At 38.1% G+C, this 27,052-nt stretch overlaps 5 protein-coding genes across 22 annotated transcripts in view; all 5 read left to right on the forward strand.

Moving 5' to 3' along the window:
• Positions 1–3,286, forward strand: part of LOC100694119 (cytosolic sulfotransferase 3) — a 28,340-nt gene extending 25,054 nt beyond the window's left edge. The window contains exons 1-7 of one of the 4 annotated variants that reach the window (XM_019349608.2): positions 504–797; positions 1,130–1,258; positions 1,566–1,666; positions 1,752–1,878; positions 1,975–2,072; positions 2,344–2,518; positions 2,641–3,286. In XM_019349608.2, coding sequence (XP_019205153.1) covers positions 659–797; positions 1,130–1,258; positions 1,566–1,666; positions 1,752–1,878; positions 1,975–2,072; positions 2,344–2,518; positions 2,641–2,753 — 882 coding nt within the window. In that variant the 5' untranslated portion in view covers positions 504–658 and the 3' untranslated portion in view covers positions 2,754–3,286. Of the gene's footprint in view, positions 1–500; positions 872–1,129; positions 1,259–1,565; positions 1,667–1,751; positions 2,073–2,343; positions 2,519–2,640 lie in introns of those variants that run through there. The other 3 variants (XM_019349607.2, XM_025901845.1, XM_025901846.1) reach the window with 3 other exon arrangements.
• The window catches only part of LOC100694390 (cytosolic sulfotransferase 3), a 23,532-nt gene extending 15,906 nt beyond the window's left edge, over positions 1–7,626 (forward strand). The window contains exons 1-7 of one of the 3 annotated variants that reach the window (XM_025901851.1): positions 3,697–4,568; positions 5,097–5,225; positions 5,651–5,751; positions 5,829–5,955; positions 6,044–6,141; positions 7,069–7,243; positions 7,354–7,485. In XM_025901851.1, coding sequence (XP_025757636.1) covers positions 5,144–5,225; positions 5,651–5,751; positions 5,829–5,955; positions 6,044–6,141; positions 7,069–7,243; positions 7,354–7,466 — 696 coding nt within the window. In that variant the 5' untranslated portion in view covers positions 3,697–4,568; positions 5,097–5,143 and the 3' untranslated portion in view covers positions 7,467–7,485. Of the gene's footprint in view, positions 1–3,696; positions 5,226–5,650; positions 5,752–5,828; positions 5,956–6,043; positions 6,142–7,068; positions 7,244–7,353 lie in introns of those variants that run through there. The other 2 variants (XM_025901852.1, XM_019349629.2) reach the window with 2 other exon arrangements.
• A 223-nt stretch (positions 7,627–7,849) lies between these two features.
• On the forward strand, positions 7,850–14,640 carry LOC100689901 (cytosolic sulfotransferase 3). Of its 8 annotated transcripts, none has more exons than XM_019349613.2 (8): positions 7,850–8,093; positions 10,253–10,436; positions 10,687–10,815; positions 11,226–11,326; positions 11,412–11,538; positions 11,630–11,727; positions 13,548–13,722; positions 13,833–14,640. In XM_019349613.2, exons 2-8 carry the CDS (start codon positions 10,298–10,300, stop codon positions 13,961–13,963), a joined length of 900 nt encoding a protein of 299 aa, XP_019205158.1. In that variant the 5' UTR covers positions 7,850–8,093; positions 10,253–10,297; the 3' UTR covers positions 13,964–14,640. The 8 variants fall into 8 exon arrangements, with proteins under 8 accessions (XP_019205158.1, XP_019205167.1, XP_019205159.1 ...); XM_019349622.2 differs by having other exon boundaries at positions 7,851–8,093; positions 10,290–10,436; XM_019349614.2 differs by having other exon boundaries at positions 7,851–8,093; positions 10,298–10,436.
• Positions 14,641–15,395: 755 nt separating this feature from the next.
• On the forward strand, positions 15,396–20,146 carry LOC100695190 (cytosolic sulfotransferase 3-like). Of its 3 annotated transcripts, XM_005448725.4 has the most exons (8): positions 15,396–15,432; positions 16,374–16,512; positions 16,744–16,872; positions 17,206–17,306; positions 17,394–17,520; positions 17,613–17,710; positions 19,048–19,222; positions 19,490–19,817. In XM_005448725.4, the coding sequence occupies exons 2-8, from the start codon at positions 16,374–16,376 to the stop codon at positions 19,600–19,602; spliced, it is 882 nt and encodes a 293-aa protein (XP_005448782.1). In that variant the 5' UTR covers positions 15,396–15,432; the 3' UTR covers positions 19,603–19,817. The 3 variants fall into 3 exon arrangements, with proteins under 3 accessions (XP_005448782.1, XP_019205171.1, XP_005448783.1); XM_019349626.2 differs by lacking the exon at positions 15,396–15,432 and having other exon boundaries at positions 15,446–16,512; positions 19,490–20,146; XM_005448726.4 differs by lacking the exon at positions 15,396–15,432 and having other exon boundaries at positions 16,378–16,512; positions 16,744–16,918.
• Positions 20,147–20,879: 733 nt separating this feature from the next.
• Positions 20,880–24,818, forward strand: LOC109194502 (cytosolic sulfotransferase 2). Of its 4 annotated transcripts, none has more exons than XM_005448722.4 (8): positions 20,880–21,024; positions 22,395–22,533; positions 22,674–22,802; positions 22,899–22,999; positions 23,083–23,209; positions 23,301–23,398; positions 24,249–24,423; positions 24,528–24,818. In XM_005448722.4, exons 2-8 carry the CDS (start codon positions 22,395–22,397, stop codon positions 24,638–24,640), a joined length of 882 nt encoding a protein of 293 aa, XP_005448779.1. In that variant the 5' UTR covers positions 20,880–21,024; the 3' UTR covers positions 24,641–24,818. The 4 variants fall into 4 exon arrangements, with proteins under 4 accessions (XP_005448779.1, XP_005448780.1, XP_005448781.1 ...); XM_005448723.4 differs by having other exon boundaries at positions 20,914–21,024; positions 22,378–22,533; XM_005448724.3 differs by having other exon boundaries at positions 21,015–21,274; positions 22,378–22,533.
• Positions 24,819–27,052: the final 2,234 nt, after the last annotated feature.

Consider the following 27,052-nt stretch of genomic DNA (forward strand, 5'->3'; position numbering starts at 1 on the left):
TTAGTTTAAAAATCATGTTTGATGTACATACTATTTATCTGTTACCATAATATCAATGTATTGCATAATGTCAGTATATTTTAAAGTTTAACACCAACTTATTTTTGATTGCCTGTGGTACGCAATGATATTGTGTAATGTAAACACGTTGCAATTATGTTCCTGCAACACAAATTATGGATTTAAATCCTACTTAATTTTTTCAATGCAAATATTAACTGATCATTACTGACAAAAAAGGCAAAGACTATGAGTGCTAATGAACAATTCACCTTTAAACTTTAGCAGCAGTGAAAGCAGCAAGCTGCCACGAACAAGCCCAAAATCACATCCATATAAACTTGTTCTTACTTTATTCAATCATGTAAATAAGAGAAACATGAAAGGCTTGTGTAGCATTAACTAAATTCATTTGTGCAAATTCAAAAGCCTGTCAATTCCCATTTTTTCAGTGTACACTTTGACTAATCATTAATCAGTAACACAACCTTAGAAAGCAAAGTGCAATGAGTGAAGGTTACTAATTTGTGATATGGAGGAGGAGCAGAGAATAAAACAGTAAAGTAGACTAAAAATTACATTAAATGGGAGAAAGACACTTTAAAGTGTGGAATAAAAACTCAGGCAGGTATTCTAATTTAAAAATAAAAGTCAAGACATGGAGGCGCGGCCTCGACCAGAACTGTTTGACTTCCATGGAGTTGGCATGATCAAAGAGTTTACAGAAAACTGGGACAACATACAGAACTTCAAAGCAAGAGCAGATGATATTCTTATTGCTACTTACCCTAAAGCAGGTAAGGTTAATTTAACCTTTAGAGACAGAATTGTGCCAGCCTGGGTGAACATCAGAAAGTGAAGACATGTGAAAGTAAATTGATTCAAACTCAAATCAAAGCCTTGGAAGATATTTTAGACTTTCTTTATCTCTGTGTGTGTTTTCTTGGCTTTAAAAACCCTTTGAGCTGAATGTTGAGCTGAAAGACACTATATAAATAAAGCTTAAGGACATGTAGAAGGCTTGTGTAGAGCTAGTTACTATAGTAGTTTTTTTTTTTATAAAATAAGTCATTTCATGGATTGCTGTATTTCCCACTGAACAGCATGGTTTTATCTGTTTCAACCTCAGGAACCACATGGGTCTCCTACATCCTAGATCTTTTGTATTTTGGGCACATGGGTCCAGACCGTCAGACTTCCATCCCTCTTCATGACAGAGTACCCTTCCTGGAGCTATGCGAACCCCCTTTGCCATTAGGTCTCACATCAGTTTTGATTCCATAAATTTATGTGTGTCACACGTTGAAAAGGCAGCTGCTAAAATACAACCTCACCCAGTGTGTTTCTCATTTGCTGTTGTCTCAACAGAGTAATATGATTTTAAATGAAGTGCATTTTTTATTGCTTGATAATTTGATTTGGTTATTTGTCAGTGTGCAAAAACTCAAAATTGTTTGCAAACTCACTCAAATTGCTTTAAAATGTTGGCCTTTGAGCTATGTTGACCTCTGACATCTAGAAAAGTCCAGCCTATTAGTGGCAAACCAATCATTCTTACCTTGCAGGTACAGACTTGGCAGACAAACTTCCCACCACTCCTCGTCTCATTAAAACTCATCTACCAGTCCAGTTTGTACCAAAGTCCTTCTGGGAGCAGCGCTGCAGGGTAAAATTCATGCATATATACCTGTAACCATAGAGACATGGGATTTATGAAACAGATTAGAACTTGTTGTTGTCTGGTTCTGCAGGTAGTCTATGTGGCCCGCAATGCAAAGGACAATGCAGTGTCCTACTTTCATTTTGAACGCATGGACAGTGGCATGCCAGAACCGGGGGACTGGAGCACCTTCCTGCTGAACTTCATGGAGGGGAAGAGTGAGTTCAGTGTAGTTTTACCACAGAAGGAAGAGAACATGTTTTCATTTTATTTGCAATGTAAACACTCTGTTGTGTTTTGTTGTGTGTTTGTAGTGGTTTTTGGATCGTGGTATGATCATGTGAACGGCTGGTGGGAGAAGAAGCAGATTTATTCAAATTTTCACTACATGTTCTATGAAGATTTGATTGAGGTATCATGAGCTGTGCTAAAGTGTCCCATTTACGACAAAGCTCATTACATTGAAAAGTGTCTTCATTTTGTTAATAAACACTTTGCCCCTGCTGAAAGATTAAAATAGCTTTTAGGAAATACTTCGTCTGGTGTTCCAGTCTGTGGGACCCACTTTCTATGTTTACCAAAAGAAAGATTATGCAGTTGTTATTTTAACTTCAAATTCTTTGCCTTTGTATCATTTTCTTTGAAGAACATATACATGAAATATAAAATAACACTTCACACAGGACTGTGGACGAGAAATAGACCGACTGTGTTCCTTCCTTGGTTTGTCTCCTTCAGCTGAAGAGAAGGAAAGAGTCAAAGCCAGTGCGACTTTTGACAATATGAAACAAAATAAAATGACCAACTACTCCACCTTCGATACAATGAACCAGACTATCTCTCCTTTCATGAGAAAAGGTATAAATGTCTAAACCTAAACCTAGTTGTTTTTTTCCACTCTGTGTTTGTTCTGAAAACTGAGTACTGCATTTATCAATAGATTGATCAAATAACCTGAATTATTTTCTCTGTTTCTTCAGGAAAAGTTGGTGACTGGAAGAACCACTTCACTGTGGCCCAGAATGAACAGTTTGATGAAGACTACAAGCAGAAAATGAAGAATCCTGATCTAAAGTTTCATTATGAAATTTAGAGCCCCAGCTGGGTGTGATGGAACTCTGCACTGATATGTGATTAAATAGTTAAGAAATAAGCCAAATTTGTTATTAAATTTTAAATGAACTAAATTTCAGGTAGGTGATAGAGACCTGTGGCAGAGTTCACAACCCTGAGCTGTCCTGCAGAACTGATAAATCCAACAGAACAATTTCCAGAAACAGTACCAACTTATAGTTTACATTCTTTGAAAAACGCTGGGTCAGGTATGATTTGTCTGACACCGTGTCTTATCGTATAAGGATATTATACTTTTGGCTTTTCTCCACCTTCATTCTGCTCAATATAATATTTTAAACTTTGTTAAATAATGGCAACTTTGTGGAATGCTGTAAAGTTAACCCATTATCCTCATATCAGCACACTTTTTTAAAACCACTTTCTGTTTAAAGGCGATTCTTAGTTTTATTCTTACAAGATCCAACTAAACTCAAATAGGAGAAATTAAAAAGGCAAACAGCAAACAAAAGTGTAGGTGTTCAGGGAATGATGTGAAAATCCATTAGGGCACTTATAGTCATGAAGTGAGTCAGTTTTACATATCTATTGGAAGGACCTTTACTTTCCCTCAGCTTTAGGGAGTATTTCAACATCTAATAACTCTTTCTTTAGCCTCAAACATTGATTCAATTCAATTGGACGCAGTGATTTCATCACTTATCCGTATGACTAAAGAGTATTTAGTGGAAACGTCATTTTAAATTTTAGAAAGAAAACTATATTTGTAATTAGATTATTGAATCCATCGAAATTCTAAAAGATGTATACTTTTTTATTTGTAATTGAAAATATTTATGCAATAATGTTTTATTGAGAGTTTAATACTTTTTATGAAATCCCTTTTTTGATTTGAAGAATAATACATTTCTAATAACCATTTCTGTGCATAATCACAACAAGAGTGATGCTCAAACTTTTTGTAATGTCAACAGGACTTTTAAAGAGAAATAAACCAATGGTGTTCCTTCCTTTTTGGGAAGAAAATGTCAGAACCAGTATACAAATTAAAACAAAATGACAGTTCATGTGATGACCCACAAGGTGTCTCCCTAAACGAGAAAATGCACAGTGCAAAACGTCTACAGGGAAACATGTTTTTCTTTTTTTCTTTTTTTTGGCTCTTTTTAAAAAAAAATCTTATGTTCAGTTTTGGCGCCAAAACAAACTGCATTAAAAATCAACATTCAGTGAGTAATTGGATTAAATCTAATGATGAATTATTAACTATTATTGTCACCAGGGTCAGTTTATCCAGCATCACTTCTGTCGTGTTTAGTACTGTGGCAGGCAGGATGAGGACCCAAACGCAGGACTCACAGACACAGAAGTATAAAGAGGCAGCTTTATTGCGCTGTGCAGACACTCAAAAAATCAACTCACAAAGAATAGACCTAAACTAGAAACTAAGAATTTAAATACTAGAAAACTAGGAGATATGGAAAGCAGAAACATGGAGAAACTCACATAGCATATGCAGTAACAAAACAACAATGAACAGTGAAAACAGAGGGCTTAAATACACAAGAGAGTAACGAGGGAATAAGACACAGGAGGAAGCACAGCTGGGAGTAATAAGATAAGATAAGATAACCTTTATTAGTCCCACACGTGGGAAATTTGTTTTGTCACAGCAGGAAGTGGACAGTGCAAAAGTTATATAGCAAAATTAGACTACAATAAGTCAGTGAAGATCTAAGAAGGAGAACTGTAAATTTATAGAAGTTGGGAAAGTCTCTTGGAGCAAATTTTAGACGCCCACAGAATCCAATATAATCAGTTAAAACAATCGGACGTAAGTACAAGTTATTTGGCTGTGTTACCACTTTGCCAGGGTCTGGAAGAAGATATTCAGGAACTGCTGGAACACCAGTGTCACTTATAACTGTTAAGTGAATTTGACACTGCCGAGGGCTGACAGTAAGAACCTCCTGCCACAGAATTATAACCATCAAACTGAATTTTACAGCTTCCCAAAGTGGATGGAATAATAAAGAATTCAAAATTCCTCAATCTGACCTCAAATTAACAGCTGGATAGTTGAAACTTGGACTCACTTGGGTGTTCCAATTGGACAATGACCCCAAACACACATCAAAACTGGAATAGATAAAGAGGACTAACATTAATCTTCTGATCTTCTGGAATGACCTTCACAAAGCCCAAATTTGTGGACTCTGTGTGTTATATTAACTTTATTTATACAATTTCTTTAAGCTGCTCAAAAGTTATGAAAATGATGTGTTGATTGTAGATGTGATTATAGAGGTTATATTATCATGGATTGATTCCACTGAACAACATATATCTGTTTCACTCTTTGGGACCACATGGGTGTCTTACATCCTCGATCTTCTATATTTTGGACACATGGGTCCAGACTGTCAGACTTCCATCCCTCTTAATGATAGAGTACCCTTCCTGGAGATCTGCAAACCTCGTTTACCCACAGGTGTTAAATAATGTGTTCATGGTCACTCAGATGTTATCTACCATATCATACCATAACAAAATAACATGTGTAGATTTCAATTTAGAGTACCTGATCTATAGAGAGATATTAAAGAAAAATCATATAGAGAAATAAAACTTTTATGGAATGCATATACAAGTCATTACAGTCACTGCATTTAAGATATCTAAAAGTGTTTACCGGATTTGAAAAAAGTAACCTTTCTGTCTTGAAATCTGTATTCCTGAATGTTTAATGGGTATTTAATTTTTAAAACGACTGTAATCAGTGTTTTTTTTATATAACAATGTTCTTTACATATTAAATGGGTAAAACATTGAGAATTATTACTAGATTATGCAGTTTAGCTCTTTAGCTTGAACTTTAAAATTTATGAACACAAACTAATCCTTTTTATCACTCAGGTACAGAACAAGCAGACAAACTTCCCACCACTCCTCGTCTCATTAAAACATATCTACCAGTCCAGTTTGTACCACAGTCATTCTGGCAGCAGCGCTGCAGGGTAATACATATCTGTACCTACAATAATGAGCAAGTCGTGAAACCCACAGATTATAATTTAGTGTCGTCTTTCTACAGATAATCTATGTGGCCCGTAATGCAAAGGACAATGTAGTGTCTTATTTCCACTTTGCACGCATGAACAGTGCCCTGCCAGAACCAGGAGACTGGAGCTCCTATCTGCAGGAGTTCATGGAGGGGAAGAGTGAGTTCAGTGTAGTTTTGGTGTAAAGAAAGGTGAATAGCATCTCTATTCCTGTGTAACCATTCTTTTGTATGTTCTGTGGCTCCAGGGGCTTTTTGGTCATGGTATGATCACGTGAACAACTGGTGGGAGAAAAAGGAGACTTATTCAAATCTTTACTACATGTTCTATGAAGATTTGATTGAGGTGCGGTGAGTTGGGCTTATGTGCAATTTTAATCTGAACTTTTTAATGTCTAAAACTATATACTGTATGAGGCAAAAGAATAGAAACGGCGAGTAGGTGAAACATCTTGCAGGTCTAGCTCCTGATGTAAATTAATTCATCCTTTCTTTGTTTATTATTGTTTTTGGCTCAATAATGACTTGAAAAGTGGCATACTCTTTACAATTATATTTTTACACATTAAAAGCCATCCGTAATGAGCTATAGTTACAATTATTAATTGGTAGAGCTATATTTTACATAAACACAATTACACTGACAAAATTATTAGTGAATGTACCTTAAAAATAACTGTATTGAAGTACAAAATAATTTTCCTCAAACATATACTTGAGTGGAAGTAAAAAGTAACATTTTTTCTACTTTTAGTCCTTAATTAACTGAATGGAATATCTTGTGAATTTTATGCCTGTCTTACTTCGAGCTTTTCTGGCAGTACCGGGCATGAACTTTGATATGGATTCTGTTTTGTTCATATACTCATCCCTGCTTGCTGAAAAACTGATGGGCAAAGTAATCCTACATCAGGCAACTGGGAAATTATGTAGTCCTGGTGAACATATTTATCATTTAATTATAAACTATAGTACACTACTTAAAATAAATTGTTTAGTTTACTAGTGAATATGTTATAGTATAGTGTAGGAGCAGATATGGGATGTTTTGTCATGATGGAATACATCTCATGCATTGCACTCTCTTGTTCTTGGCAAAAACAAGTGTACAGAAACAAGCTTCCCAAAATTTGCCATTAACTCTAGAAAACCTACAGAAATATTGGCACATAAAGATGTTTGAAATATAATACCTCTTTTAAAAAAAAGAAAGAAAATGTTTTCCCTACTTGGCCACAATCAGGCTCATGGTGAAGCTTTTTAATGTGAACAGGACTGTGGACGAGAAATAGACCGACTGTGTTCCTTCCTTGGTTTGTCTCCGTCAGTTGAAGAGAAGGAAAGAGTCAGAGCCAGTGTGACGTTTGACAGCATGAGACAAAACAAGATGACCAACTACTCTGATGTCAAAACTATGAACCACAAGGTGTCTCCTTTCATGAGAAAAGGTGGGATTGTATGCACATGAACAAGTCTTTTATTTTTCCTCATTTTTTTTACACTGTCTAATCTATTTATCATTAGGTTGATCAAATCCTCTAATCTTCTCCTTTTTCAGGAAAAGGTGGTGATTGGAAGAACCACTTCACTGTGGCCCAGAATGAAAAGTTTGATGAAGACTACAAACAGAAGATGAAGAATCCCGATCTAAAGTTTCGGTTTGAAATTTAGAGCCCCCACTGGGTGTGACGAAGATCTGAAGTGATGATGTTAATAATTTTCTAACAATTAGTGAAGGGCATTTATCCATATTGTATCCATCCTGATGGATATAATTCTGCATTAAAGAAAAAAGACAAAAAATAAAACCTTAGTTGTCAAGTTCTCTCTAGACATACATGGTGAACTCTCACTAGTAGTTTTGTTGGTGTTGTTGAATTTTTGTTTTCAAGATTCCTATGACACAGCAGGCTGGAGTCTGGAAACATCCCTTTTAAACTCATTCACATTTTCATTTATGTGAACAGGACTGTGGATGAGGCTCCAGCCTCCAGTCTATAGGCTCTTACTATGGTTTTTTTTGTTTGTTTGTTTTGTTTTTTTTGATTACATTATCCCTCTCTTCAGCACTTTGGAGAACACTTGATGTCCCATAACTGTATGTTTTTGGGGTGCTTATCGTTGCTCGATTGCTCACTGGCAATCCAGCTAGAATATTTAAGTCAACGGTGATTCTCATTGGTGACGTTCACGCAGGCACTGGATGGGACAGCTTGGGTGCCTGTGTGTTTTGGTGCACGGACAGCCTCCAGAGATCAGCTACGCTGAACCGAAGTGCTTGTGATTTTGTGTTTGCAGGTGAGCACAAGTAGTGTGAGGATGTATAGGCAGAGCGATGTAGACGTTGGAGGAAGGTATTGTCATGAATGTAAACACAATGGTAATGTTAGAGTTTGAGGTTTTAAATGATGTACCGGAACTTGTGTGAAATGGGGTATCACTTCGCAAATGGTTAATGGGGATCGAGAGTGTAGTCTCCAGTTGCTAGTTGGGTGAGCATGCGGAGTGCGCAGAATATTAAGTGAACATTGGCAGGAAAATACCGAGTACTTTGTTCGGGCGTGTTCTGAAGTTAGGTGAAAAGTTATCTTGTGTTTCAGTGCACGGACAGCCTGCAGAGTTCAGCCACGCTGAACGAAGTGCTTGTTTTTGTATTTGCAGAACAAATGAACAAGTAAAGAGAAACGATTCTAAACTCATGCACGCCTGGAAGTGTCGTTTCGTCCAAGTGTGCAACATTTGGGTTTTTATTATTTTTTTCAGACATTATGCCAGTCATTATTATATGTAGCATTTTATGTACCAAAATAATCAAATATCAAATCTCTAATTTTGTAACCTATTGATGTTCCCCTCTTTTTGGGGGGGGGGGGGGGGGGGGGTCTGGTATTGTTGGATTAACCTTATCTCACATTATATCACAGATTCTTGTGTTCGGCAGCAACACGTTCTCACTCCCAAAGCGTAACATTTTACGCTAGGTGACAAATCGTCAACATATTACGTTTTCGGCCACCCAACGCGTAAGTGACGACATCGGAAAACTGCGGACATATGAGAACCGTTTAGACTCAATCTATACGTCTTCGCTTTTTCCCTTAAAATCGCTTGGGAAAACACTATTTCACGTCATTAAAGTGCTGGTTAAGGTTAGGAATAAGGTTATGGTTAGGTTTAGGGATAAGGTTAGGTTTAGACGTAGGGATACGGTTATGGTTAAGGTTAGGAATAAGGTTATGGTTAGGCATAAGGTTATGGTTAAGGTTACAAATAGGGTTATGGTTAGGCTTAGGGATAAGGTTAGGTTTAGGGCTGCAATACAGGGCTGGAACCCGCCGCGTTCCGTAACAACGTGGAAGGTCACCTTTCGCGTTCCTCGGGAACGCCGCGGGACGTGACAAAACGTCGGGATGTTACGCCTCGGGACTAAGTATGAAGAAGAACAACAGTCTGTGCAATCCTGCACACATTTCAGAATATTGAGTTATATGTTATAAATATGCTATACTGTTATATATTTTAAAATGTGCTGGGTGTTTTTACTTGATACAATAATAAACAACGAGAATTTACATTTTTCTAACTTTATGCTCCCAAAGTTTGGGCGAGTTATACTGAGTAAATATTTAACTCGTCCACTTTAGGTCAGTGTTATTGCTGGAATTAATGATTAAACCTGTGGGTTAAATCCCTTGTTCACAACTTCAAGTGTATGTCAGTTGGTAGGAGTGATCCTAGAAGGTAATAAGCTTCATAATCTTGTGTTACCAACAATCTGCTGTGTTTTTACTTTACAAACATTTGTAAAGGAATTAAACATGTTTTGTTTAAAATACATTCAGTAAATTTTACTGTGTCTGAATCAGTGTGGTGGAGGTGAAATTTTGGTTTTTACCGATTCTACCAATGCTGCAGTGCACATGTCGTAATTAGTCATCCTGTAGTGTGTCTTATGTACGACACAAAACAATACAATACAAAATCTTACATAGACAACAGTTTCCAACACAGTCAGAGTGCTTGTGGGCAAGAGTTCGTGTGCAAGTGGGGTGGGGGAGTCAGTGAGGGGCGATGGTGGAGGTTCAGATTTTTGTATGTCCTGGGGGGTAGGCAGGGTTAAGAGGGGAGAGGTGGATGCAGGTCTGTAGTTCGTGTGTGTCAGACTGGAGCGAATTCAGCATCCTGACAGTCTGACTGATTAGGTGTGCAGGATCAGACCAGCAACACTGTAATACCAAACAAAAAAGACAAGATGAGACCCAACAGATGTCATGATATGTATATCAATTCCTTAGACCTGTGAGGAAAAGAACCACCAGTCAGCTTGCCTTAAAGCCTGACAACAGGACAGCAGGTGTGACCAAAAGAGGGGGTCCCTATGAAATCTATACCTACAAACTGAATCACAGCCATTAACCGTCATGAAACATCCAGTTTGCCATATCATTGTTTTTTAGAACTGGAGAAAACATGAAAGACTTTTAAAATAATCAGTCTCACAGATGGAGGTGCCACGTCGACCAGAAATGTTTGACTTCCATGGAGTCTCCATGATCAACATCATCACTGACAACTGGGACAACGTACAGAACTTCAAAGCAAGACCAGATGATATTCTTATCGCTACGTACCCTAAAGCAGGTACTGATGTGGTGTGTGCAAGAGTGCGGAGCTTATCTAATTATAAAATAACTTTTTTCGTCAAAAAAACAATTTTAATGTTGATGTTTGAGTTCATAGGATTCCCACTAAACAGTATGCATCCATGAGTTCAGTGTTGACCTGAAAAATACTAAAATGATGCTGAGTGTATTAATTTGGGTTATGGAGCTTATATCTTCATAGTTTGGTATCCCACTGAACAATATGCATTTATCTGTTTCAACCTCAGGAACCACATGGATCTCTTACATCCTAGATCTTCTGTATTTTGAGAACATGGATCCAGATCGTCAGACATCCATCCCTCTTCATGAAAGAGTGGCCTTCCTGGAGATTTCTGTACCTTCTCAACCTTCAGGTTGAATCTTGTGACCACCTTGAATTAGCCATATTTGTATTAAGTCAGAACCAAAAGTTTGTTTCACTTTGGTGTACTTGTACATTAAGGTATCATTAGAACTGTTCAGACAGAAAAATATTCAAAAAATGTTTGAAATAGGTTCAGTCTTTTTGTCTGTCATCTGTTTTGCTTGCATGCCATCATTCTGTGACACATGTTTTGTTAGAGTGTAAATGTATTAGGTTAATCACAGTATCTCAAGAGCACATTATAATATTTTAGTAATTAATGTTGTTGAGCTATGCTATAATAAAAAAGCCAATCATTGCATTTTAACAGTTACAGGTTACTCCTTCTTATCATTTAGGGAAAGACTTGGCAGACTAGCTTGATTGCAAATGATTCCTTCTTATCTCTACCTAACTCAGGTACCGATTTGGCAGACAAACTTCCCACCACTCCTCGTCTCATTAAAACTCATCTACCAGTCCAGTTTGTACCAAAGTCCTTCTGGGAGCAGCGCTGCAGGGTAAAAATCATGCAAACCTATAGTCTTAGAGACATGGGATTTATGAAATCCACAGAGTATAATTTAGTTTTGCCTCTTTCTGTAGGTGGTTTATATGGCCCGCAATGCAAAAGACAATGTAGTGTCCTATTTCCACTTTAACCGCATGAACAGTGCCCTCCCAGAACCAGGAGACTGGAGCACCTTTCTGCAGGACTTCATGGAGGGAAAGAGTGAGTTCTGTTTAGTTTTAGTGTAAAGGAAAAATAATATCATCATATTTCCCATGTTAACATTCCTTTGTGTATTGTTCTGTGTCTGCAGGGGTTTATGGATCGTGGTATGACTATGTGAACGGCTGGTGGGAGAAGAAGCAAACTTATTCAGATTTTCACTACATGTTCTATGAGGATTTGATTGAGGTACAGCAGCGAGTTTGGCTAACATGTGTGCCGACTGACAGTTATGTCATCTGCATCAACTACATTTCCACTCTTCATAGCAGTTCTTGCTTCCTCCTCACTAATCCTCCGAACTACCTGTTTTCCATCTGTCCGCTACCTCTCATATTCTTCGTTCATCAACTCCTCAGAGAACTTCCACTTTTCCACGCACACTCTTTATTTGTTAGTAAATGACAAATGGCCTGCATTTGTATAGCGCTTTACTTAGTCCCTAAGAACCCCAAAGCGCTTTACACTACATTCAGTCATTCACCCATTCACACAGACATTCACACACTGGTGATGGCAAGCTACAGTGTAGCCACAGCTGCCCTGGGGCGCACTGACAGAGGCGAGGCAAGGCCCTCTGACCACCACCAGTAGGCAAACATGGGGTTAGTATCTTGCCGAAGGATATTTGGCATGCAGCCTGGGAACCACCAACCTTCTGATTAGCAGCTGACCTGCTCTGCCACCTGAGCTACAGCCACCCCTAAGTTAGTACAGTTCCATCTCGATACCGATACTTAATCATCCTCACCTGCTACACATCCTTTCCAGCAAGATCCTTCTAGCAAGCAGGTGAGTGTTCCAGTTACAGTAATAAATCTTTTACAGGTTACAGGTATTGATGGGACTGAAGGCAGGACAGAAATCCTCAAAGTCCCAGAGAGAGAACATAGAATAGGAATCCAGATGAGGAATGAAGTGGCTACAACAGAGAGAACACAATATTGATTCATAGGAAACTAAGTACAGAATTCTAACAATGAAAGTCTGATTACCATCACTGAGGTGAAGACGACCTGGTGGTGTTCTGCTGCCCACCCAGCCATCAAATACTGTGGAGGAAGAAAGGAAGGTGTAGGAAGCACTGGCCAGAGAGCAAAGCTCAGTACAAAGGTGGAGCCTACCACGCCACGTGAAACTCAAAGACATGTTAAAAACACAACAAAAGACAAAGAATTATCCATCCTGCCCCAGCTTGACAAGAACTTGACCACTTTGGTATGGAAATCTCCGATATCCATATTATCTCTGTTGATGATATGGATGCTTAATTTAGCAAAAGATTTATGATGTATATTCTTCCTTCCTGATGCAACACTCCCCATTTATCTGGGATTGGACCCGACATTAGGAGTATGATAGCGTGTGGCCCCGGGGTGGGTTATATCCAAGAAATGTAGTGCTCATTATCTGTTTCTGATACATAAACTTCAAATAAAGAGGACATTATTTTATCACAACACATGCATAAGGGTGAAAAATAGCCAGTCAATGAAATTTGCCCCTTTGGTAATAGTGCGTTTTTTTTCAGTTTTTGGCCTGAGGCAATAGCCTGTGGCTCTGTGGACTGTGATTGATCAATGGTTTGTTGCAAACCTTGTAGATGTAGTATCAGAAGTTTAAACATTAACCAGTTACAAGTCAGCATTTCTGTATTTCCATCATTACTAATAATTAAGAAAAAAAGATCAAATTTGACATCTTCAATTTGAAAATTCATAGAAAATAAAGAAACACATAAATGAAATCTGTGTTTTTTTTTGTTAATCTCGAAGGTTTAAAATTTTAAGATGCAAAAAAAAAAAAAAATCAAAATTGTCACATATTGAAAGAGAAGTCTGTAAAATCCTAATATCTCCCAAGGAGAGCATCTCACACCGAATTTGTCTTGATGAAAAAGTATTATATTATAGTCATACAGTACTACAGATCAGAAGAAGAAAAATAAATAAAATTTAGGGGTGAAACATCTCTTTTAAGCTCATTCATATTTTCATTTATGTGAACAGGACTGTGGACGAGAACTAGACGGGCTGTGCTCCTTCCTTGGTTTGTCTCCATCAGTTGAAGAGAAGGAAAGAATCAGAGCCAGTGTGACGTTTGACAGCATGAAGCAAAACAAGATGACCAACTATACCACAGCTCACAAGCTGAACCACGAGGTTTCTCCTTTTATGAGAAAAGGTACAACTGCCTGCTGGGAACCTTTTTTTTTTTTTCCTCAGTATAGGCACCAATATATGTTCAGTTTATCAGTAGGTTAATCAAATACTCTGACTGTTCTCCTTCTCCAGGAAAAGTTGGTGACTGGAAGAACCACTTCACTGTGGCCCAGAATGAGCAGTTTGATGAGGACTACAAGAAGAAGATGAAGAATCCTGATTTGAAGTTTCGCTGTGAAATTCAAAGAGCGGGCTGGAGCTGAGAAGTGATATGCAATTAAATAGTTAAGAATAAATCAAATATTAAGCCTGAAGAACTGAATTCTCTTACATTGTGGTGCTGTTGGCTATATATCAGCTTAACATCCTAGGACCTGGACCTTTGGGTTGTGCACACCAAAATACAAAATTTTGCTCTACAAAGGGCCTGATATCCACTTACAAGGACATTATACTGCCACTGTTCTATCAAAATCTAAAATGAATGTCCTCTTATGTGGAGCTTATTTTTCTCAGAAACAAAAATCAGGTAAAATAAAAAGGGTCATTCTTTGTTTTTACATTCATCAGGTCCCAATCGGCCCAAATAGCAAAGAGAAATAAAAAATGCATGCCATGAAAGAGTTCGGGTCTTAGGAGGTTAAGAAAAAGGAGGATGAAGGAACATGTTGGTCATATAGAATATCCTGACTGTCTACATGCCGTGGTCATCATAAAAGTCAAACATAAGATCAAAGGTTTTGATGTTCTTTTTAAACTCTCCATTACAAAGAGACAAACTACCCGTCCAATAATGCTGTTTAATGTTTGTATATGCTATTTACTTACTCCACACAGGAACCAGAGTTCATTTTGTGTAATTTCCCAGCTTAAAAAAACATTTATCCTCAACTTAAAAACTACACTACCTGAACAAACTAAACTTTGTTTATTTCTCAAATGAATATGTTCCAGTACTTAATAATTTGGCCACACATAAAGTGTTATGTGGTAAGGTTGCCTATATAGAATCATAGATCTGGTATGAGTCAAGAAAAAGAAGCAGAAAACTGTTTACATTCACACAGTTATGGCAAGCAGCTCAGCTGTGTAGAGATGGTAGGCTGCTGTTGTATGTTTGATTTCATTTTTATTAAACACAGCTGTTTTAATTCTGTTAAAAGATTTGTGTTTTTATTCTTCTGTCATCTATGTGCAGGTTATTGCAGTGTTTACTCTTTTGTACAGCAAAACAATCAGTCCAGCCTTCAGCCTTTTCATTATTTATTTATTTATTTACTTTGGTCGAGTTGAATGAACCTGGCTTATCTGACTTCATAGCACCGGTTCAGTATAAATGCACACATTTCAGAAAGCGGTGCGGTGTGTTCCAGCGAACAACAAAGGTCTTTTGTTTGGAAGACAGAAAAAGACCCTTAATAGAAATACCTACATTGGGACTTTGAACAATATTCAACAGAATATACATGCCATGCTGTCTGATGTATATGTTTTAAATGTGCTGCATTTTCGCTTTTTTGTTTGACATGTTAATAAACAATAATATAAATGTTATTTTTCTCATTTCTAACTTTATCCTTCTAAAGATTGGTCCAAATATACTGAGTAAATACTCAACTCCTTCACTTTAGGTCTGAGTCATTGCTGAAATTAACGATTAAACCGTCAAGTCACGTGCCCTCTTCACAATTTCAAGATTACGTTAGTTGGTAGGACGTTAGTTACCTAGAAGGTAAGCAAGCCTTGTAATCATGTGTTACCAACGAGAAATCTTCTGTGCTTTTACTTTACAAAAATATTTTGTTTGAATTAAAATGTCCTTTTGTTCTAAATACTTAAACACTAAAATGTAACGAATGAAATAAATGTGTCTTACTCAGTGTGGTTAGAGAACACAGCTGGAGGGGAAATGTTGTAATTTTGGTGTTTCCTGATTCTACCAATGCTGGAGTGAACGAGTTGACTTTAACTTACATCATCTCATGTCTCTCCTCCTCTCTGTGAAAAACAGTAAAGCCGAAAATGTTCACCTTATTATTTATCATTATTGTACTGTCAGCTGACTGTTTTTGCACTTACTTGAATGAACCTCTTTGTGACTAACATGACCGAAATTCACCCAGCAATGTTAATACGATTCAGAGTTTTATTAAGCTAGTACAACAAACAAAAAAACAAGGTGGGCAACACAAAGCTGAGGCAGACAGGCAAGGTCCAAACTGCAATCAGAAAGTGAATAGTAAAAACATAAATGCTCTCATAAAAAATAAAACACTACAGTTGCAAAGGTTAAACTGGCAAAGGTGATGGTGGTAAGTTAGAGGTATAATTTCAGTAGGACTTATTAGTGGTGCAGGAACAAACCATCTTCACTAAACCTGGAAACAACAACCAAACAAAAGGCAGAGACAGCAGCTCCAGAATGTTGAATTAATAGATTAATGCAGACCTTCATCAGATCTCTTATTAAAAGAATAAAACCAAATCAAGCACCTGGATTCCTCCATGACTTTAAATCACAGATGAGCTACAACAGTGTGTGACCAAAAGAGTCCTTCTAGTTTCAGCATAGTCATCAACTCTGGTTTTAAAAACCCGAGGTTGTAAAACATAACTTATTGCGCAAGTAACAGAAGGATGGGTAAAACATGAAAAGACAAGTCATTCTCACAGATGGAGGTGCTACGTCGGCCACAACTGTTTGACTTCCATGGAGTCTCCATGACCAACGCTTTCACTGACAACTGGGACAACATACAGAACTTCAAAGCAAGACCGGATGATATTCTTATTGCTACGTACCCTAAAGCAGGTTTGTTAGTTAGTTAGTTACTTAGGTTATAAAATTGTTAGTGCTTTTTAAATAATGTTTTCTCATTTTAATGTTAACGTGTAAGTTTATAGGTTTCAGACTTTACAGTGTGCATTGGCTGAAAGACACTAAATGGATGCTATCTGACTGTGTTCATTTGGATTATGGAGCTTATATCATCATGTGCTGATATCACATTAAACAATTTGCATTTATCTGTTTCGCACTCAGGAACCACATGGATCTCTTACATCATAGATCTTCTGTATTTTGGGCACATGGGTCCAGACCGTCAGACATCCATCCCTCTTCATGACAGAGTGCCCTTTCTGGAGCTCTACGTACCTTTTCTACCTTCAGGTTGAATCTTGTGACCACCATGTTTGTATTAGAACAGAACCAAAAGGTTCATGTCCTAATTTCACTTTGGTGTACTTCTTTTTCATTAGAACTGTTCAGTCAGAAGGATATTCAAAAAACATTCTGAAACAGGTTACAAATAGTTACAGCTACAAATATAGCCTTGTTTAATGGTTCTGGCAGTTTTATTAGTGTGTAAATGTGTTAAGGCAGTCATAGCACCTCAAAAACACAATGTTTTGGCAATTAATGTTGTTGATCTGTGGTATATAAAGAAATCTATCTTTGCATGTTCTGTTGCAAACGGTTCCTTCTTATCTCTACCTTACTCAGGTACCGATTTGGCAGACAAACTTCCCACCACTCCTCGTCTCATTAAAACTCATCTACCAGTCCAGTTTGTGCCAAAGTCCTTCTGGGAGCAGCGCTGCAGGGTAAAAGTTGTGCACACATACCTGTAGTCATAGAGACATGGGATTTATGAAACCCACAGAGTATAATTGTGTTGCCTCTTTCTGTAGGTGGTCTATGTGGCCCGCAATGCAAAGGACAATGCAGTGTCCTATTTTCACTTTGAACGCATGAACGGTGGCATGCCAGAACCTGGAGACTGGAGCACCTTCCTGCAGGGGTTCATGGCGGGAAAGAGTGAGTTTAATTTTTTTTTTAGTGTTAAGGACAAACAATATTATCACATTTCCTGTATAAACATTCCTTTGTGTATTGTTCTGTGTCTCCAGAGGTTTTTGGATCGTGGTATGACCATGTGAATGGCTGGTGGGAGAAGAAGCAAACTTATTCAAATTTTCACTACATGTTCTATGAAGATTTGATTGAGGTACCGTAAGTTTGGCTAACATGTGTGCCATTTTTGACAGAGCTCTTAATATTTAAAATTATCATACAACAAAGGATGTTAAATATAAGGCTGCCAGGCAGGAGGAAAAAATGAAAACCACAAAGAGTATTCATGGATTTAGTAGAGGACATATGTGTATGATAGAGGAGGATGCTAGGGATAGGGGAGATGATCCCCTGTGTCAGCCTCTCCATCCATTGCAAACAAAAAGTGGCACAAAGTCAGTGCCTGAAATAATTTGCATCTTGAACCTATTTGTCACACCTACTGATTGACTTACTGTCCTCATAAATGTTGTGCACCACCCTGACAAACTACTATGCCTCTCCTGAATTCCTCATAGAGTACCACAGTTCCTCTCTTGACACCCAAATATGCCTTCTCCACATCCACAAAGATAGAGAGCAACTACTTTTGACCTTTTCTACACTTCTACATTAACACTCTCAAAGCAGACATTACATCTGTAGTGCTCTGTCTGCTGCTCTCACTGCTGCTCGTTGATCACCATCTCTGTTCTTAACTTCTTAGCTTCAGTAACTCGTTCCCATATGTTCATGCTATGGATCATTAACTTTATCCCTCTGTATATCCCCCTTGTTCTTGAAAACACATCTTCTCCATTTCTCAGGCAACTCTCACCCTCCAAGATGTTAAACAATCTGATTAAAAAGTCCACTCTTCTCTCTCGTTGACATCTCCATACCTCCACAGGTATGTCATCTGGACCACCTGCCTTTCCAATCTTCATCCACGTCATAGATGCACTACTTCTTCTGCATGTCCTGATTCACTAGAAGTCCTCAATCCAATCTCCTTCCTCACTTTTCTTCATTCATCAACTCAGCACATTCTCCTCGCTTGTTAGTACATTTCTGTCTCTATCCTTAACCACCCGCCTAACATATCGATAGGTGTTTATTGTTAACCCAGCCCCTGACCTGTTTGGTATGGAAATCTTATTTTTGAAAATCTGCATATTTGATTTGGCAAAGATTGGGTTATGTCTGAAAACTGTAGTTCGTTGAATTGTTTCTGATGCATAAACTGCAAAAAAAGAAAACCTCAGATATGAGGTTTAATAATAATAAATAAAATACAAAGAATGGTCAAAGTCTGACGTCTTTAAATTGAAAATTCACAGAGAATGAACAAAAAACAGACAACTAAAATGTGTTTTCACATGTCAATTTATGTTTTCCCTAGTGCTATGAATAAATAGCACTAGGGAGCAGACGAAAAAAAAACATACATTTCATGCTGGAGTGAACTGTCCCTTCTAAACTTATTCATATTTTCAATATTGATGTTAACAGGACTATGAAAAAGAAATAGACCGCCTGTGTTCCTTCCTTGGTTTGTCTCCTTCAGTTGAAGAGAAGGAAAGAGTCAGAGCCAGTGTGACGTTTGACAGCATGAAACAAAACAAGATGACCAACTACTCCACAGTTCCTGTGATGAACCAAGAGGTGTCCCCTTTCATGAGAAAAGGTACAACTGCCTGCTGGGCAACATTTGTTTCTCAGTATTTGCTCAGTCCAGTAGTGCTGATCAAATACACTTTTTGTTTTACACCCTGTCCTGTCTGGCAGCTTTTTTGATCAGAATTGTGATCTGAATGAACTGTGGTGCCAGCCTCAGCCACACACACACTCACAAACACTTAATGTTGAAGGAGTGTTAGGTGGGTGTGTCGTTGAGTGTGAGCGTGTAGTACTGTGGGATTGATCAAATACTCTGAATGTTCTCCTTCTCCAGGGAAAGTTGGTGACTGGAAGAACCACTTCACTGTGGCTCAGAATGAGCAGTTTGATGAGGACTACAAGAAGAAGATGAAGAATCCTGATCTAAAGTTTCGATGTGAAATTTAAAGCCCTGGCTGAGCGTGACGGAGCTCTGAAGTGAACTAGTTGAGGATAAACCAAGTTTTGAGACAGATTAATTAGTATCCCTGTTGTAGTATTAGTATTCCTATATTATAATGCTTTTCCGCTTATCCAATTCAGGGTTGTGTGGCGACTCGAGCCTATCTCAGCTATCATAGGGTGAGGCAACAGTGCTAACCAACACACCACCATGGTGCCAAATAACGTATTAACTTAAATTGATTTGATTTTCTTATTTGATATGCTCCCATTTTGATTGTATTCAAAGAGACTCAAAAATGTCTGTGTTTTGTTATTATCCTTGGATAGTACGCTGTTCAGTAGTGTGTTTAATGTTTTGTGCAACAAAATAACCAAAACTGTTTGTGCATTGGATTAACTGATTTGACCTGGTTTATCTGACTTTATACTACTGGGTTTGGCATTAAAAGGCTCAGCTAGGCATGATGGAGCATTGAACAGATGTGTGCATATCCCAACAAATAAATAAAAATATATGTATGGATCATCAGAATTAACCATAACTCAACTGACATTCGTTTTGCTGTTGTTGCACTTGCACACACAGATAATAGCCATCGTAGAGGGTAACACAGGGAGACAAATAACCATTCATCTTCACATCTACAACATATTTAGCATGTCTTTGGTATGTGGGAGGAAGCTAGAGTACCAGGAGAGTTCAAACATGACCCAGACTATTGGCTTGTGTGGTGAAGGTGAAGTTAAGGACATCTGCCCTTAACTTCACTATTAAAAAACAACAACTAAATACTACATAACCATTCAGTAACAAATAAAGAATAAAAAGGTATATGGTAAATAGATTTGTAAATACAGACACAACACACAGACCTGGTATGAATCAAGTAAAAGAAGTAGAAAAGAGTTTACACTTTATATTGGCTAGCACTCTCAATCTTCTCATCTTCTTATTGTTGTGTTGGGATGTTCGGAATAATTACATAAAGTCTTTTAAATATAATGAAAACCTCTCTTGCACTTCTTCAAAACAAGGCTGATGCTGAAACTTTTCAATGTGCAAAAAATAGGCCTATTGTGTTCCTTCCTTGGTTTGTCTCCATAAGCTGAAGAAAAAGAAAACAGCTAGAGCCGGTGTGACCTTTGACAATATAAATCAAAACAAAATGACCAACTACTCCACCTTCCAAACAATGAACCAGAGTGTGTCGCCTTTCATAAGACCTGTGCACTCATACAGGTTTGTTGGGTTTTTTATTTGGTCTGAGCTCACTGTATACCAGTGTGGTCATGTTTGAACAGTAACACTCACAGACACACATCTAAGGAAGTTGTGCAGTGTGTCAAAGTGAACGTTGTGCAACAAACAGATTTCTTTCTTCTGGAATATCCAGACCCAACCGCAGTACAGAAATACTCAGCGTGGTGAGTGTGTAGTACATCAAGTGATATTCACTAGAACAAACATGCTAGACTGAAAGATGTGTATGTTTTAAAACTGTGGTGCTTTTTTGTTTTTATTTGGCATAAATGGCCAGAAACATTGAACTTTTCTAACTTCATGCTCACTCACTATATGTCTGAGTCATTGCTGAAATGAATGATTAAACCGGCGAGTCACGCCTCTTGTTCACAATTTCAAGATTATGTCAGTCAGCAGGAGTAACGCAAGAAGGTAAGCAAGCTTCAGGATGTTTAGTTCCCAACAATAAATGTGTGGTTTTTACTTTCCATACAAGTTATTTTATTTAAAAAACAAAAGAAATACAAAAGTTAATTATCTTTTTTTTAATTTAATTTGAATATTAAATAGGTTATTCTTTAAATTTCACCATGTGTCCTATTTAGTGTGGTTGGTGAACACAGCTGAAGGGGAAATGTTGTAATTCTTGTGTTTCTCAGCTTTACCAATGCTGCAGTGTGTATTTTTCCCTCTGGTTGGATGGCAGGCTGTCATTTATTATCTATTTACTATTTTTATAAATGTCTGTTAACCCCAAAATGATGAAGTAATTAATAAGGATTATTACGTTAACTACTAACTTTTTTATTGCAATTACTAGTTTAATTTTACTGATGACTCGTTATACTACATTGCATCGTGTCAGTATGCCAAATATTCACAATTTCAAAATAATGTTAAGTTTGTACAAGGCTGCACAAAACCACGTGAGCAAACCAACACAAGGCTGAGACAGAATCCAGCAGGAGAGGTCCTAGTACAAACATAAAAACACTACAGTCACAGAGGTAAAAGTGGCAAAGGTGGTGTTTGTGAACTTACAGGTATAATTACTGCAGAGCTGATTAGTGGTGCAGGATGAAGCAGAGACAGCAGCTCCAGAATCTTAGATTAGGTAACTCTAACACAGGGATTTACACTTTATCAGATTATCAGATCTGTTATTAAGACAAGAAACTGGATGTGATCCTGATCCTGGATTTAAAACACAGACCAGCCACAGCAGGGGTTTGTGATGATAGGACCCCTTGAAATTTCTATGTTTAAGCTTAATCACAGCCATTGAATGTATATCAGAGGTGCCTTTAACATGGAAATTCCAGTTTGGCATTTTGTTCATCACCTCTGATTTTTAAAACAAGAGGGCACAAGCTAGAGCTGCCACTGCATGATGATAATCAGTCAATAGGCCACAGCATGAAGCATATACTGGGGGGAATCAGCCTACGCAGTTGTTTAAAATGTTTTAAGTATAACTTTATGTTGTTGCACAAGTAAGCACTGGAGAAAACATGACATACACTTTGATTTTAAAGGCAAATCATTCTCACAGATGGAGCTGCCACCTCGCCCACAACTGTTTGACTTCCATGGAGTCTCCATGACCAACGTCTTCACTGACAATTGGGACAACGTACAGAACTTCAAAGCAAGACCGGATGATATTCTTATCGCTACATACCCTAAAGCAGGTACTGATCTGTATATAAGAGTATGGAGCTTATGTAATCATAGTATTTTTTGTTGTTGTTGTTCATAAACAATTTCGCATTGATTTCCGAGTAATATGTTAACAGCTAAACGTAAAACTTTTGACCCATTTCAATCGCAGGAACCACATGGGTCTCTTACATCCTAGATCTTCTGTATTTTGGGAACATGAGTCCAGACCGTCAGACATCCATCCCTGTTCATGACAGAGTTCCCTTCCTGGAGCTCTACGTACCTCCTATGCTTATAGGTTGAACTATGTTGCCACTGTCACTTTAAAATACATCAGACATTTACAATGTTTAGCTATATTGACCTGTGTTATCTAATCCTCGTTATAATTCAGGTGCAGACTTGGCAGACAAACTTCCCACCACTCCTCGTCTCATTAAAACTCATCTACCAGTCCAGTTTGTACCAAAGTCCTTCTGGGAGCAGCGCTGCAAGGTCTCGCACTCACACCCATAGCCACACAGATGTGTGATTTATGAAACTCACGGACCATAAATTAATTTTATCACTTTCTGTAGGTGGTCTATGTGGCCCGCAATGCAAAGGACAATGCAGTGTCCTATTTCCACTTTGATCGCATGAACCTTATCCAGCCAGAACCAGGAGACTGGAGCAGCTATCTGCAGGGTTTCATGGAGGGGAAGAGTGAGTTCAGTATAGTTTTACAGCAAAGAGACCACACTATTATTTCATTCCCTGTATAAACATTCCTTTGTGTATTGCTCTGTGGCTTCAGAGGTTTTTGGATCCTGGTATGACCATGTGAACGGCTGGTGGGAGAAGAAGCAAAGTTATTCCAATCTCCACTACATGTTCTATGAGGATTTGATTGAGGTATCATGAGCTGTGCTAACATGCGTGCCATTTCCATCTGAGCTCTAACACTTTGTTTAATCATCATACACCTTTTAGAAGATGCTTAAAATGTCAAGCCAAACTCTCAGTTCAAGTCAGAAATACTGTCTAAAATGACATGTATCAATATTCTAATCCAATTACTACATTTTTCTGATGATACATGGTAATATTTCTTTATCCAGGTTGTATTTTATTCGTTCTTCGAGCACTGGCTGGTGTGCAGTTTAATTCAAAACCACAAGAAAAGCCAGCCCGAGCTGCAGACCGGATGTAAAAAGAAAAAAAAGCTATGACTCGATCGTGAACAGACCTTAAAATGTTTGGTATCTCTGAAATTCACTGATTGCAAAAATTTCTCTAAACCATGTCCAATATATTTTGTTAATTTAACCATTTTTGTTGCATAAGTAACAAACAGAGAACACACTATTTTCCACCAAATCCTCATCCAGCAAACATCTCTGCTATGTGAGGGGGAAATCCCCACTCAGCACACACACATGCACACTAAAATGTGGGACCTGGCCAGTCAGCCAGCAAAATTTTTCTCTTGTGATCCTGGCAACATTTCAGTTTTTAGCCTGAGATGCTAACCGTCTGTGGCTGTGTGGATGTATTGGATCAATGATTTGTTGTAAACCTTGTAGACTTACTACCAAAAGTTTAAACATTTATGAATATGCTACAAGTGAGTATTTATCTATTATCAACATTACTAAACCACAGATAAAGTAAATCAATTTATTGCATGTTAATCTAAAAGTTCTGAAATGTAGGAAACACAAAAGGGTAAAAAAAAAATCATATCTAATATTAATGTGAACAGGACTCTGAACAAGAAATAGACCGACTGTGTTCCTTCCTTGGTTTGTCTCCATCACCTGAAGAGAAGGAAAGAGTCAGAGCCAGTGTGACGTTTGACAGCATGAAACAAAACAAGATGACCAACTATACCACAGCTCCAGTGATGAACCACAAGGTGTCTCCTTTCATGAGAAAAGGTACAACTGCCTGCTGGGCAACATTTTTTTCTCAACATGTACAGCAGTGTGTGCTCCATTTATCATTAGGTTAATCAAATACTCTGACTGTTCTCCTTCTCCAGGGAAAGTTGGTGACTGGAAGAACCACTTCACTGTGGCCCAGAATGAGCAGTTTGATGAAGACTACAAGAAGAAGATGAAGAATCCTGATTTAAAGTTTAAATTTGAAATTTAGAGTCCTGGCTGGGCATGATGGAGTTCTGATCTGATGTGGGTTAAGAAAAATCAAATGTTACGCTTGATTTATGTAATTTTCTTCCACTGTGATGCAGATGGATATAAATAACAAAAAATGAAAAACAATTCATTGACACTGAGGTTTAACCAGAATAATAAAGAATTTTAAAAAATCACCAGTATGTCTCTTCTACTTGTGTCACAACCTTTTGATGCTATAACTCTTTAATATGAGCAGGGCTCTGAACAAAAAATACACAGACTGTGTCTTTATGAAATATGGATGGGCATGATGGAGCTCTGACGTGATATTTGTGTCAAGAAATTTTTATTTTTTATTTTATCAACATAACTATACAACTATATAACATAAGGACTTAATGGAGGCCATTTACATCCACAATGTTATGCTCGTGGATATAAATCAGAACCATAAACAATGATTGTGACTGAGATTAAACTTTAACCATCAAGCTTAACTTTCTCTCGAGACATACGGTGAACTTGTGACGAAGCTTTGTCTTTCTCAGAAGTAGAACTGTAGCGATGTCCTCCTTCTCAACATCCATGAATCTTCTCTGTGGTCTTCCTCTTTTCATCCTGCCCTGCCCAGTTTCACATTCAACATCCTCTGGCCAACATATCCACTATCCCTCCTCTGCACATATCCAAAGAATCTCAGCTTTTCCTCTCTAACCAACCACAGCCTCCAGTCTTCTTTTTTTAATGCCACTAACATCAAACTATACATCATAGTCTTGTTATCCTTCTGTCACAAATCACCTGTGAAACTCTTCATCTCTCTTTATACTATCCTTTCCTTTGGATGATTGACCCCATGTATTTAAACTTGCCATGTGTCTCCCTCTCATTCACACACGCATATTCTACTGGTTGCTTCTGTTGACTATATTTCCTCTTCTCTCCAGAGCACACCTCCGCCTCCCACAGGCTCTCTTCTACCTCCTCCCTATTCTCCCTACAGATCATATCATAGTCCATGTAGACTCACATCTAACCGCATCTGTCAGCAGTTCAGCTTTCAGTCCCATGACCACTGCAAACAAGAAGGGACTGAGAGCTGATTCCTGATGTAATCCCACCCCCGCCTTAATCCTAACTGTCACTCCAGCTCCACTGCTCACTACTATCTCGATGTCCTCATAAATGTCACATACTTCTCTGTCACTCCTGACTTTCTCATGCAGTACCACAGTTAGTCTCTTGGCACCATATTAAATGCTGTCTCTAGATCCATAAAGACACAGTGAAAGTCCTTCTGAAATTTTTCCGAACTTCTCTATCAACACCCTCAAGAGAAACATCTGCAGTGCTCTGTCTCAGCATGAAGCCATATAGCTGCTCATTGATCATCTCCTCTGTTCTTGACTTAGATTCACAGTTATTTTACATATCTTAATGCTATGACTCAATAACTTTATCTCTCTGTAGTTATTACAGCTCTGCACATCACCCTTGTGCTTTAAAAGTGGTACAGTACACTTCTGCTCCATTCCTCAAGCGACTCTCACTCTCCTAAGTATTTCTTAAACAATCTGATTAAAAAGTCCACTGCTTTCTCTCCTAGACTTCTCCACACCTCCACAGGTATGTAATTTGGACCACCTGCCTTTCCACTCTTCATCCTTTTTAGAGCTGCCCTCACTTCCTCCTGACTTATCCTTTGGAAGCTCCTCAAAATCCTTCCGTCTTCTCAGCACACTAGCTTCACTCAGTAGTACATTTCCATCTCTACCCTTAATCAACCCGCTGCACATCCTTTCCAGTTCAATCTCTTTGCCTGTCCAGTCTCAGATACAGCTCACTACAGGCCTCTTTCTTTCACCTCACCTCTCTCCTCCTTTTCTCACCTTAACCATACACTTAGCCTCCCAGTACTCCTGACTACTTTCTTCATCTCTATACTTATTTTTGCTTCACTAAACTCTACCTTTGAATACTTTCCTGAACTTCTTCATTCCACCACCAAGTGTCCTTGCCTTCTTTCTTCTGTCCTTAAAACAGTCCTTAACTCTGCACAACATTCCTTCTTCGTCAACATCCTTGCCTCTGACCTTCACTTCCTTCCTTATCTTAATTTCCATATCCTGTACTGCCTAGCTACATTCTCCTTGTCAACACCTTGCAGTCAGCTTTCTCTTCCAAATTTCACCTTCTGCTTACGATATAGTCTGTGTCCACTCTTATATGTCACCCCGTGTCCCTCCCTCTTCCTGAAATATGTGTTTACCATAGCCATTTACTTCCTTTTCACAATATCCGCCACCATTTGTCCTTCTCTTTACCCCTGCTCCCTTCACTTACATATCCATTGACGTCTGCTCCAAATATCAAGCTTACTCATCCAGCTAACCCAGAATTCCTCTTTCTCTTCTATCATCCAACCTGT

The sequence above is a fragment of the Oreochromis niloticus genome, linkage group LG20 (genome assembly GCF_001858045.2).
Source record: "Oreochromis niloticus isolate F11D_XX linkage group LG20, O_niloticus_UMD_NMBU, whole genome shotgun sequence".
Classification (NCBI taxonomy): Eukaryota; Metazoa; Chordata; class Actinopteri; order Cichliformes; family Cichlidae; genus Oreochromis; species Oreochromis niloticus.

Coding starts and splice junctions, on each gene's coding strand:
- LOC100689901 (XM_019349613.2), top strand. CDS start 10,298: ATGGAGGTGCCACGTCGACCAGAAATGTTTGACTTCCATGGAGTCTCC. Junction 11,728..13,547: donor TCTATGAGGATTTGATTGAG/GTACAGCAGCGA, acceptor TTATGTGAACAG/GACTGTGGACGAGAACTAGA. Junction 13,723..13,832: donor TTCTCCTTTTATGAGAAAAG/GTACAACTGCCT, acceptor CTCCTTCTCCAG/GAAAAGTTGGTGACTGGAAG.
- LOC100695190 (XM_005448725.4), top strand. CDS start 16,374: ATGGAGGTGCTACGTCGGCCACAACTGTTTGACTTCCATGGAGTCTCC. Junction 16,873..17,205: donor CGTACCTTTTCTACCTTCAG/GTTGAATCTTGT, acceptor TACCTTACTCAG/GTACCGATTTGGCAGACAAA. Junction 17,521..17,612: donor GGGGTTCATGGCGGGAAAGA/GTGAGTTTAATT, acceptor CTGTGTCTCCAG/AGGTTTTTGGATCGTGGTAT.
- LOC109194502 (XM_005448722.4), top strand. CDS start 22,395: ATGGAGCTGCCACCTCGCCCACAACTGTTTGACTTCCATGGAGTCTCC. Junction 22,534..22,673: donor CGCTACATACCCTAAAGCAG/GTACTGATCTGT, acceptor TTTCAATCGCAG/GAACCACATGGGTCTCTTAC. Junction 22,803..22,898: donor CGTACCTCCTATGCTTATAG/GTTGAACTATGT, acceptor GTTATAATTCAG/GTGCAGACTTGGCAGACAAA.